The sequence below is a fragment of the Phalaenopsis equestris genome, unplaced genomic scaffold (genome assembly GCF_001263595.1).
Source record: "Phalaenopsis equestris unplaced genomic scaffold, ASM126359v1 Scaffold000600, whole genome shotgun sequence".
NCBI classification, from domain to species: Eukaryota; Viridiplantae; Streptophyta; class Magnoliopsida; order Asparagales; family Orchidaceae; genus Phalaenopsis; species Phalaenopsis equestris.
Window position 1 is genome coordinate 2,514,568 of NW_018165040.1, and position 12,978 is coordinate 2,527,545.

The 12,978-nt window shown below is 34.7% G+C and overlaps 1 protein-coding gene across 2 annotated transcripts; it reads right to left on the reverse strand.

Annotated features, from left to right (window-relative positions):
- Positions 1-4,259: 4,259 nt before the first annotated feature.
- Positions 4,260-12,580, reverse strand: LOC110029685 (calnexin homolog 1-like). Of its 2 annotated transcripts, none has more exons than XM_020732092.1 (7): positions 12,492-12,580; positions 12,295-12,393; positions 12,136-12,205; positions 7,557-8,686; positions 7,394-7,465; positions 5,440-5,559; positions 4,260-4,604 (listed from the first exon to the last, which is right to left on the reverse strand). In XM_020732092.1, the coding sequence occupies exons 2-7, from the start codon at positions 12,373-12,375 to the stop codon at positions 4,449-4,451; spliced, it is 1,629 nt and encodes a 542-aa protein (XP_020587751.1). In that variant the 5' UTR covers positions 12,376-12,393; positions 12,492-12,580; the 3' UTR covers positions 4,260-4,448. The 2 variants fall into 2 exon arrangements, with proteins under 2 accessions (XP_020587751.1, XP_020587750.1); XM_020732091.1 differs by having other exon boundaries at positions 12,488-12,580.
- Positions 12,581-12,978: the final 398 nt, after the last annotated feature.

Sequence of the window (12,978 nt, forward strand, 5' to 3'; positions counted from 1 at the left end):
CTATGGATTTGGGGTTCCTTGATCGAATGTTGAACGAGTTTTCGAGTCTGCCCTTCACCCAGATGGAGGTTTCAGGATAGGAGGTCAGTGATCCGGTTATCTTCTCTTCAGACAAGCTCGATTTTGAAGCTAAAGAATCGACTGATCGCCATCTTTACCTTTCTGAGGTACCTTGTCATCGCCTCGTCTCTTGTTTTGAACTCTCCATTGATTTGGTTCACCATCAACTGTGAGTTCGGCTTTACCATTATGCAGAGGATCGCCATCTCAAAGGCCAAGCTAATACCTACAATCAAAGCTTCATATTTTGTCTGGTTGTTAGTTAGTAGAAAATTTACATTGATTGATTAATAGTTATTCTCCCATATTGGACTACAAAGAAAAATTCCCAGTCCAGCGCGCAATAAGCTGGAGGTTTCATTCATGAACAAGGTCCTTGTGACTTCGCTGATCACCAATTCTTCCTTCACGTCCTTTGGCTTGGAGAAGTCTGCTAGGAAATCTGCAATAGCTTTCACTTTTATCACTGTCCGGGGAATGTAGGAGATGTCAGACTCACTGAGTTTCATGGCCCATTTGACTAGTCGGTTGGAGTGCCCGGTCGGGTGAGAACAGACTTCAGTGGGTGGTAGTTAATAAACTATATGAGATGTATTTGGAAGTACGGTCGTAGCCTTCGTGTTGAAACAACCAAGGCGGATGTCAGTTTCCCCAATTATAGGATATCTGAGTTCGGCATCTTTGAGGACCCGACTAGTGTAGGGCACTGGGTACTGCTTTTTCGAGTTTTTCTCTGACCAAGAAAAAACTAAGGGCTTCGAGATAGACTCTCAGGCAAAGAAAAAGGATTTCCTTTGGTTTCAGGCTCTAAAGGAGAGGAGGAGAGCCGAGGGACTGTTTGAGATTTTTGAAGGCTTCCTCACATTCGTGTGTCCATTCAAAACATTAGTCTTTGTTGAATACTTTGAAGAATGGAATGAATTTATCTCATGAATTTGAGATGAACCTACTCAACCTTGTGATTTGACCAGTTCTTTGAATTTCTTTGGTGTTTCTAAGAGCAAGCATGTCGAGGAGTGCTTGAATCTTTTCTGGATTTGACTAGTCATTCCTCTGTATCATGTCTGTGGTCTCTGTGATACTTGCGGTATTTACTGCTATCTCGGAGAAAGGCTACTGTTCTTATTGATGGTGTCTTCAAATAAATTCATTATCTTGAATAACATCCACTATTCATGCCATAGACACTCATAATGGGGTAGCTTGGAGGGCACCGTAGTTGTACTAAGGTTGTTTGTGGTAATGGGAGGAGTAGTGGTGTTGGGCCTTCTTTTGCCTCATTTGAACCTTTTTTATGTCTCATTTGATCCTTGTGATGATGGGCAGGGTTATTGTTGGGATTGTTTTCGTAGTGAGGGCGGATGATAGATTGTATACTTTGTATAGGTTTCCTTTTGTTGTCCTGTGGCAGCCTCTTCTGGTGTCTCTGTTCGACATGCTATGGGGCATTCTCATAAGCATCAATATACTTATTGGTCATCTTTAACAGCTTAGCCAAACTCTGCAGTTCTGCGAGGTCAAGGTCGAAACAAAATCTCTCCGACCTCACTCTCTATGTTAGGGCCATGTCAGGCTTCAAGTCTTTTACATCCAATGTTTCCCTCTGGAACCGTGTAATAAATGATCGCGAGCTCTCATTAGCTCCTTGTTTTGGTTGTCATAGAGATCGGACATTCTTTTTGGGTCTTAGAGCATTGGCGAACTGAGATAGAAAAAGCCTCTTGAATTCCGCAAAACAGATGATCACCCATACTGGTAGTCCGTCGAACCATCTTAGTACATACAACCTCAACGTGATGAAGAACAACTTACAGTTGAGAGCGTCAGAGATTTTTAGCAGACATATGGAAGATTCAAACTAAAACTGCCCTTAGCTCTAGGCCTGGCATTTTAAACTTCTCCGGGAGTTCAGCTCCCAATACTTGTAGCAAGAAGGCATTCTTCAGCTGTCATTGCGCCCTGGTTTGCACCGGTTGATTTCTCTTCTTGATTCAGATCTAATGCTATCCTAATATAACCCGTCATCGGGTTTCTTCAGTAGGTGGATTGTTCTTCTTCTGTAGTTTATTGGTTGTTCCCCTTGAGGAGGGTTGAGTGCTCATTGTCGTGCTGATTCTTCTCTTGGGACCGAAGTCACTGCTAGAGCAGCGACCGCTCTTAGCACATGTGCGAATTGTCCTGACATCCGATTGGTGATTTGGGTTCTCAAGTTTTGCAAACCCTACTGGATGAATTCTTATTATTGTTGTCAAATTCCTCTTTTTGTTAATGGCATGTTTTCGCACTTACCGCGCCTTAAAGAATGTCAGATTCTAAAGTGTCCAGAAAACACACCAAAGATATAGAACATCTTAGCAGGGGGAGTGAGGAAAGGTCTAATAGAGAGCAATAAAGAGTGCATAATCTTTTATTCATGATATGAATCCCTTATTTATAAGAATAGGTCGTAGTCCTACAAAATTACATATCAATCCTCTCCTTATTAGTCTTTTAAGGGGTTTTTTTAGTAATTACAAAGATACTAGAATATAATAAGATTGAAGAACTGATTCGGTCGAAAAAAAGTTTGTAGACGGCTCCTCCTGGGGTAACTCCATCGGTACTTGTCGATCGGTCTGAAAATCGATCGTCATTCTTTGGGAAACTCTCTGGTATTTTTTCGGTCATTTAATACAAAAAACTTCTTCGCTAGCGTCTGATTTGTCTGATCAGTAGTTCCTTCCTTCTTAGCTATCTGTTTGCTTTTAGATTGGAGCCAACATATTTTTTGTATCATTAAGAATTGGGTGGTGTGTATGTAAATGCCTCAAATATAAATTGTGTAGATTGTATCAATGGGTTGAAAAATCTGCTTAGAAAAGAGAATTTATATAAATATCACACAATTCTGAGTTTATTTTTCAAACTCACAAACTTCCATATTTATATACATACCACTCAAATATTTAAATCACATAAAAAAGCTACTAACTTTAAAAGTGAAAAGTACTCTTTCAAGCACAAGTTTTAATATCAAACTTTTGGTGCAAATATATATAAATATATAAAAAATGCATGTCCTGCCCTGAAATTTCTCTTAAATTTTTTGAATAAGATAACCCTAGTTAAACTATTAATAAAATTATAAAAAGGATCTTGAATTTTGAAATATTATATTAAACAAGACACTAAAGCATAAATTAAAAATTAAAAGATACAACACCACGAGCTAAAATTGTATTTTAATAGAAAAGTAATGCCAAACTATCCAACTTATATCGACACATTTAATTGGTGAAAACGATCGAGTACAACATAAAGACCAATGAAATCATACACAAAGCCTTCTTTAGCTTTCCCTCCACTTCCATCTCTCAGCGACATATGATTTGATGCAAACAATAATTTAAGAATTAAAAGGATGTAAAATTTACCCAACCTAAATTTTGAATAAATAATTTTAATATATACTTTAAAAAAAACAATTAGGTATCCATCTAATCTACTTTAAGATAATTATAATCTGATGATTTACATATGTGCCGCAATTTCTGCGTATTTACATATGTAACACCTAAACTTCGTAATTTACATTTATAAAAATTACCTATTCATGCAAAAGATGTATTTCATTATTTTGAAAATTAATGATGATAATTTTGTCGATGACCTGAAAATTTTGAATGCTGTAAATATAAAAAATCAAAATTTAAGTATCAGACATGTAAATTCATAAAAATTGGGTGATATATATGAAGAAGCCGCAATATAGTATAAAAAGAATCAATTAAATTTAGATTACACTCATCACAACACAAATCTTAATTGATTCAAAATAGCCCGCCCTTCAAGTAAACAAACAAATCACATTATTTTATAGGGGCAATCGCATGCAGATCAGCCAAAACTTGCTATGTACAACCACAATTTTTCATCCATTTTTCAGATTTTCACTCAAATATCAAAATTGCTGGTAAAATCCTAACCCATATTATTCATGTTTATCAAATTCTCAAAAGGTTGATTGTGGCACGTGTAAATACAACGGTTTGATAGTTCAAAAAAAAAAATTCCACTAGATGGCTAATTTGTAAATATCAATGTTTCGAGTGGTCTGTAGGTAATTGTCCCTATTTTATAATAGGTCCCATCATTTGTATTTAGAACACTGAACAGAAAATTCACAATAACAGATTCATAATCCAAGAGAAACCAGTATTAAAAAAAAAAAGAATCTATGTTCTACAATAACAATGCTTTCAGTAGCTATTTAGAGTTTTAGACCCACAAAAACAATCTTTCAAAGTAGAATAATAACCCTAGACTAATGTGCTGGGAAGGATAAATATGTAAATATAAGAAAAACTGAAACTTGGGGAGACTGGTTACCTTGAACTGTAACCACAGTTTTAAGTCTCCCGTCTGGACCTTCTCGGGCGAAGAGCGCCGGGTTCCTCTTTCTCAATTTCTTCTTCTTTCTCGGTTTCTTCTTTCGTTTCAGGCTTTTCCTCTTCTTTCACCTCAGCTGGAGCGCTGGTTGTAGCCGTTACAGGTTCCTGAGAAGGCTGAATTCACAGGAGGATTTGTAAGAGAATGAAAAATACAGCGTGTTTGGCGTTGTTTGAAACCACTTTTAGGGGCTTTTACATGCATACCCGCACAATTCTCATGCATTTACATATCTAACAGCTAAACTTTTATATTTACGTGCATACCAATCAATTCTTTAAAACCAAATAAAAAGTATCTATCATCTATCTTTTTAAGGGTGAGTGACACCTTTTCAAGGATAAGTTTATGACCGGAAGATGCTAATGCACAAGAATTGGGTGGTATTTAGCTAAATTTTCCTTTCATTTATAACAAAGGAGCATTTAAATACATACAACCAATTCTTATGTACTTACATGGTTAACACCTAAATTTTAATTTTTATATTTATACAGCTCAAATCTTTCATATCACAATAAAAATATCATAATTGCAACTTCTAAAAAGTGAAATACATATTGCATATATAAGGAAGCATATACTTAAAATTAAAGTTTGGGGGTTAGATATATAAATACATATGAATTATATGATATGTACATAAATGTCTCTAAAATAAAACATATTTGAAATATTAAAATAAAACATATTTTATTTTTATTTTGACACCAGTCGGCAGACACAGTTGGCAGGTAGAGGATTAGGCTAGGCTTTGTTAATTATATCTAAAAATACTATCTAAGAATTATTTTTGAGTGTTTGTAAGAATAAATTTATTTATTTTTTAAAATCAAATATATATATTTAAAAAATACACTAATATATATATATTTTTAAATTAAAAAATTAATAAAAAATAATAGGAGAAAAATTTGATCTCGACCATAAAGGCACGGAAAGGAAGCTTACTGTAGTTTTCTTCTTTCCTCCAAGCAGAAACTTGAGGATGACGGAGACGATCACCACAATAATTGATGCGAGGATTCCAGTAGTGACATGAGGCTGCTTCTCACCTTTCTCAATGATATCCTAGAGCTCAAGAAATTTTAAATTTAGTATTTACAAAAAAAAATCCAATTTGAAAGTGCTAACATATGGAAATACCAGAAAATATTAAATGAGCTAAAACAAATGAAAACATTCGGCTAAAAAAATGAGGGGCAATTTACATACATACCACCCAATTTCAAAGTATTTACAAATCCAACATCTAAACTTTGCAAATCTTTCATATCACACCAAAATTATGTCCATTTAACTTTCAAAAAATGAAAGACACATCTCCATGCATGTGAAAGGAGGTGTGAAGGTAAAAATTAAAGTTTCGGTGTTAGATATGTAAATACATAGGAATTGAGTTGTGTGTATGTAAATTTTCAAAAAAATTAGTATTGGAAGCAATTTATGAGCTGACTAGTTGGATCTGCTTAAACTGAATGCATTTTAAAAAATGGTACAGTAATTGGAAGGTGCGTATAGGAGTGATACAAATTGAAGGAAGTTTTCACAGAAATTAGGACAAACAAATCTTTTCTTCAACAACACAATCCGAAAACATAAAGACAAACACCTACAATTTGAGAGGTAGGTGATATCTCCAAAGCCCAAAGATAACACCTACAATTTGAGAGCCAGGCGATCTATCCCAGAACCCTAGCACTAAGACTCAAGACAACAATCTCCTAGTATAAACCCAAACCCTAAACATTTTAGCCATATTTATAATAAATAATAAATTACAAAATTGCCCTTTTAGCCTTGCGCTTTGGTTGGATGGGCACCAAATGTATTGAAATATTTTTCGAACTTTCAATATAAATGCAATTTAAATGCAATTTAAATGCAAAATGATAGTAGATTTATTATTTACTATAAATATGATTTAAATGCATTGAAACGTGAATGAGAACAAGAATGATGACGAGAAAGGATAAGGAAGGACAATGAACAAAAAATGATAGTAGATGGGAATTCTGAGCGGGTGCAATGCAGATTTGAAAATGCCATAATTAGCACAATTTTCAAAAGTATGGAAACAAAAAAAATTCGAGCATTTCAAATTGCTAAAATTTAGTTTATTTTATTTTATATTATTCAAAGCAAAAAAAAAAAACAAGAGAATGGCATGCCGACAAACTAAACAACGCAGTACAGTATAAACAAGATTTGACAATATTTCTGCATTTTACATCAAGGTAAGACATGTAGTAGATGAAGTCAAAAAAAATAATAAGGGATAATTACATACAGCATCTGAAGCATTGATATTTTACAAATCAAGCACCCAGGTGATTTTTTGAACTACCGAACTAATGTATTTACGCGTGCCACAATCAAATCATAGAAAATTTGATAAAATTGAAAAATATGGGTTAGAATTTTATCATGTATTTTTTTATATTTGAGAGAGAATTTGAAAATTGGATGAAAGAGGATGCTCCATTTGTAAATAGTAAAATTTCAGGTGCTCTATATGCAATTGCCCTAAAATAATAATAAGATTTTTTTTTTCTCCCATGAAAGAAAGGAAAAGTGGGGTGGAAAGAGGGTTCCTCGTAAAAAAGAGAAGAGAATCACAATTCGTATGTATTGACATATCTAACACTTAAATTTTACATTTATACCACTTAAATCTTTCATATTACATAAAAAATACCACCATTTTAATTTTTAAAAATTGAAATATACCTTTTCATACATAGGTAACGTTGTATATATGTAAAAATTGACATTTACATGTTAGATATGTAAATAAATAAGACTTGAGTGGAATGTATGTAAATCTTCCAAAGGAGAAAGAAAATGATGTCAAACAATTAAGAGAAGAAAAGAAAATAAAGTTGAAAGAGATTTTACTACTTACAATAAACTTTATCTTGTATGCATTCAAGAAAGGAATGTCGGCTATCTTGTAGAGAATATCAAACACTTTTCTCTGCAATTTTTAATCATCGTCAGCACCTGGATTCAAAAGAAAATAACAATAATAAAGTACCAAATTAACTTATAATTCCAGCGAATGTGACCTGGAAATTCGATAGTTTATTAGGGAGATTTGAGGCGGCTTCTTCAGCCTTCTGCATTTTCTTCTCAATCTCATACTTAGGTTTCCAAAACTTTTCTCTATAAGATATTGCTACTTTCTCATCATCAGCTATCAAAATGTTATCGAACAGTAGACCATCCTGCATGGTCCATATCTCGATGCCAATGGCCTCAATCGGCTCAAAATCAGGCTTCACAAGCTCGAAATAATCCGGATTCGGTATTTCCTGAGGTTTCCAGATGCCCTTATAATCTGGATTATCAATCAATGGACGATGCCATTTTCCCTTATAGGCCGGATTCCTCTTCGTCGGCCTCTTCCACACGCCGCATCCGGGAGCCGCGGCGCATTTTGGGTTATCAATCTTTGGTGCCTCCCACTCTCCATCCTCTTCATCATCCCAATCTTCTGGTTTCGATGCTTCGGGATCATCAATTTCCTCCGGTTCGTCATCCAACCATCCTTCGGGCTTAACTGCATCCCCATCTTCGATTTCGACGGGAGCATCTTCGTCCCAATCGTCGGGCTTCACCGCATCGGGATCAGAAATTTTCGCTCTCTCATCCCAGTCCTCTGGCTTCTTATCATCCGGATCGGAGATGGTTTTTGGTGGGATTATCGCGGGTTCAAAATGATCGCTAGTTAGAAAATTTGCCTTCTTCTTCTCCTCTCCATCAATTAAAATCCTTATATCATTGTTAGGTTCGAGGATGGCGGTGTAGACATGAGAAAGTTTGTCGGATGGAACCGAGGGTGGGTATTTAAGGTGGTGTTCAACATATTTGCCGGTTTTGGGATTCTTGTGGTTGAGGATGAAGTGGACTTTGTTAGTAGAGCCACATTTATCAGGTCCAAACATGATGGAATAAGGAGAATTATTGTCGAACTCTTTGGGAATCCATTCGGGACCTTGGGGACGAAGATATTTCAGATAAGCGCCGCCGCATTCGAGGCCGTTTTGAAAGCGAACTTCATACTGAAGAACAATTGTTGTGTCCTTGAGATTGATTGGTTCTTCTAGTTCTTTAACTATGCCATACTTCCTGGCCTTCTCGCTAACAAGAAGGCCATGGTCTTCATGTCCATCACTATTGGAGTGTTTCCACACACCTAACAAAAGAAATCACAGGGGGAACAAATTAAGTTATAAAATTTGAAAAAAAAAAATAACACAATGATTGCCCAGGGTATTCAATTGACTTTAAGAAAATGAAACTGCGATGGCAAAAGTAAAATGATTAAATTTACATACCACTCAATTTTCATGTACTTACATATTTAACAGGTAAACTTCAATTTTTAGAAACATTTTTATTATGTTTATAAACTGCAAAGCACAATCATGCGTCAATTTAGCATAAAAAGAAATTCGAACTCTTTTGCATTGATACACATTGACATTTGGGGACCATTTACAGTGCTTACAAAACCAAATGTTCAAGAACTCAATGATTTTTATCTACAAATGATGATTTGTGGCGCTGATTTATGTATTTATTATGTATGTTTTAGTTAAAGCCACATATACTTTCTTGATTAAACAAAAAATTGACACAGCAATATTATCCCTACAATTCATTCCAAGATTCAAAACCAATTTCGGGTAACAACTTAAAACTTAAGCATGCCAATACAAAAGATTACCTTAATCAGTTTTTGGCAACCTGCTTCCAAAAATAAGACATTATTCATAAGCCATCTTGTCTAAATACACCCCAACAATATGAAATTGCCATAAAAGTGAATCATTTACTAAATATCACTCGGACATTGTTATTTCAAGGGAATTTCCTAAAACATTATTGAGCAAAAGTTGTTCTGCATAAGCCATATATGAAAAATGCAGATCATGATGGTCAGTCAAAACCCCAGAACAACTAAGCATGTTTCATGGTTGCAGATCTAAATGACACATATATAAATGTTATCATTTTCTTTATAAAAAATTTTGCACATCCGCTGACATCACATTTAATGAAAAATAAACATTAATTCAGTCATATATTCATGGAGAGAATTCACTAGTTGAAGATAAAGATTGTGTTCGTTCCAATTGCAGTCCTTTAAAACTATTTTTTGTTCCATATCTGTTTGCCCAAGAACATATGATCCAAGCATCAATGAAAATTGATCCTAAATAGAATGTCCTAAACTGCATTCAGTTTGTCTTTGCTACTGAATCTGTAGCCACCAATGCCACAATGAAGTTCATACAGATTCATGACTCACTAAAATTTTTTCAAGGTTTTAAAAATAGAACCAGATCAGCCGTTTTGACCTAGAACCAACCGGTCATAAGTTCGGTTCCACTTCATACAAAAACCCTTCTCCACATCAAACCGCCCAGAACCGCCACGAAATAGAATTTCAACCGGCAAACCAATAACAATTTAAAAAAAAAAAAAACAGGTTCATTTGATTTTTGTAAAACAGTCGGGTTCAATTTTTTATCTATCACTTACCATTAATCAATGATCTATAAAGTTAGAAATAAATTTATTAAGCTAAAAATATCTTTTTCAGTTGACATACATTATATAAAATTCAAATCAATATACAACTTAAGACCAATATGCCCACCGACTAAATGCGCTACAAGTTCAACTTTCTTTTCCAATTTAAAGTTTACAATATTAACGCTTCTCTATGACGTGAGACTACATGAATCATGTGAATGACAAATATGAATTAAGAATTGGTCTGCGGGAATTGGGTTGGGCTACAAAATTATCGTTGAGCCAAGCTACAAAAATTGAGTAGAGATGTGAGCATTGGGCTTCAATAATTTATAAAACATATTATAAAACTATATATGTGTGTGTGTGTGTGTGTGTGTGTGTTTATATTATAAACTTTTAATATTAAAAAAGGTTAACATAAATATTATATAATTATTATACTAATTTACATCTTAATTAAATAATTTTATTTTTTATTATATTAAATACTTCAACCCCGGCTCAACCTTTAAACTTTAAATATTTTTTTCTTGTGGTTTGATGTCCGATTAGTCTTCAAAACCTTGGATTTATTCCAGTTTACTCAAAAATAAGGAGTGTATCAAACTTGGCACAAGTTCAAAATTAGATAGCATTGTGGTTTAAAATAGGTTAGCTGAGTAGATCTTAAGAAACTTGTAGAAAATAAAGCAATGGAAAAAAATTTCAATAATTTTTTTCATTGCCCTTTCTCTGCACAAGAGTGGAGGTATATACACATCTCCAAGAAGCATTACAATATAGGAATACATTAAAAATATGGGAGAAAAACTATGAAAGGGCTGGCAACTCTTGCAATCCAAGAGCCGTAGATAAATTAATTCAATAGTACAAGAGCTTTATTCGTGGCCTTAAGCTCTTTGCTATGATTGGAGAGTGAGTAGGCCCCACTCCGCAAGAGAGAGAAATTCAACATTACCTAATATGCCTTTGAACCTTGACACTAAACTGTTTTGATTGAACATGGGTGTTCTTGTAGTCTACCCTAACCCATTTTAGTAAGCCATGAATTGACTAGTGATTTTCCCTATATGGTCATAGATGATCCTAAGTGGTTTGTTATTCCTCCTATATTTGGTTATAACCCACCTACATATACCTTAATTGGACTAGTAACCATGCCTTAAATTGCTATAAATGAAAATGATCTAGTGGACCTTCCAATTTTGACTATAGCTTGCTCCAATTGAGCGTCTAGGAGTTCTAGCAATCTATATATTGACTAGAAACTTGCTCTATACAATCATTGATGATCCAAAGTTGTTTACTAGCTTTCTTGTTTTTAGTTATAACCTCTGTGAAGCCAAATCAGATTATCAATCAGCCTTAAAATCCTTTTATATGATCTTCCACCTAAGGGGCTGTTTGGTAGTGCCTTTTAATAAGATTTATCACTGGATTTACTAAATCCGGACAAATGGTAAAATGCAGGAATTTCGTGGATTTAATAAATTCTGGGATTTTGCAGCCCCAATTTTGTCGTTGATTCTACTTAAAACCGGATTTATAAAATCCAAGTGTTGGGTGGATTTAAGAGATTTACGTATTTACTGAATCCTAATTGCAGCCAAACACCACTTAGGGTGGAGTTGATCATTGGGCACAACGACCTTAGGATAGCGTAGTTTACAAGCATGGCTCTTTAAAAACTATTAAATCCACTAGACAAAGGATCTAGAGCCTTGGGATAAGTCATCCTCGCTCCCTCGAATCCTTTTAAAATATTTAATCTGCAAGACATGGGATCTAGGATTTTGGAGTGGGTTACCCTCCCTACCTTAGTACTTGTTACAACTTGTCCATACACAACCTAGCCATATAATCTATTTAGAACTTGAGGATGGTTTACAACATCTCCCAATTCCTTAAAAACACCATTCCTGCATAATACACAGGACATCACATAAACCTTCTCTGAGTATATCAATTTCTAGCCCGAAAGATAGAAATGCCACAATAATATGATAACCATCCCTCAAAATAGATAAATCAGAAATTAGCCAACCCACAAGTAAGAAGACAAATTAAGCGAATCAGATCCAATATGATCCGAATAAATACCTTTGTACTCATCCTTCCCCGAAACAATCCATCTTCCCTCGAATGAATCGTCAAAGGGTTCAAAGAACAACTGAAAGGAAAAAAAACACCAATATTAGCTCAAAACAACCAACAACGATCCAGATCAGCAAAATCGGCTTTATGAAAAGAAGAATTTACCTGTTCGGAAGCACGGAGATGAACCACAGAGCAAGCGAATAGCGTGAAAAATAAATAACGCGCCATCCAACTTCCTCCCATCACGGCAATCTCATAAACCTAGATCAAAGCAAGAAGGACAGTTGAGAAGCAACTTGAAAGCGGAAGAGATAACAATCCCTAGTAGACGGAAGGTAAGAAACAGAGATCTGACCGACCAGCTCGATGCGGTGAAATCTGGAGTCTCTCTGCTCTCTCCCTCTTTCCAGTCTCCTGTACCCAGGAGAAGGACCCGACTCCTCCTTTGTTTGGGTCACAGGCCTGGAATACGCTCCACGTCATTGAAGCCAGTTAAATTTTGACACGTCCTCTTTTCCCGGTGGATTAATGCATGCGAATATCAGCTTTGGCATCTGACTGGGATAAGCGTAGTATCACTTTAAAAACATAACAAAAATGTATACCAATATTTACATGATTAAGTGAGCCGTTTGAAACAAACTTAAATAACTTTTTTTCTAAATTATTTGATGAGTTTAGCAGCACTTTAATATTATACTAGATAAAAAGAATTATCTTCAAAATTTAATATATTTATATACTTAATACTTAGATTTAATATTTTTTATGTATATGTAAACATATCATTTATATACTGCAATGTTGTCTATATGAAGATAAAGTTGTAAGTATTAGATACATAAA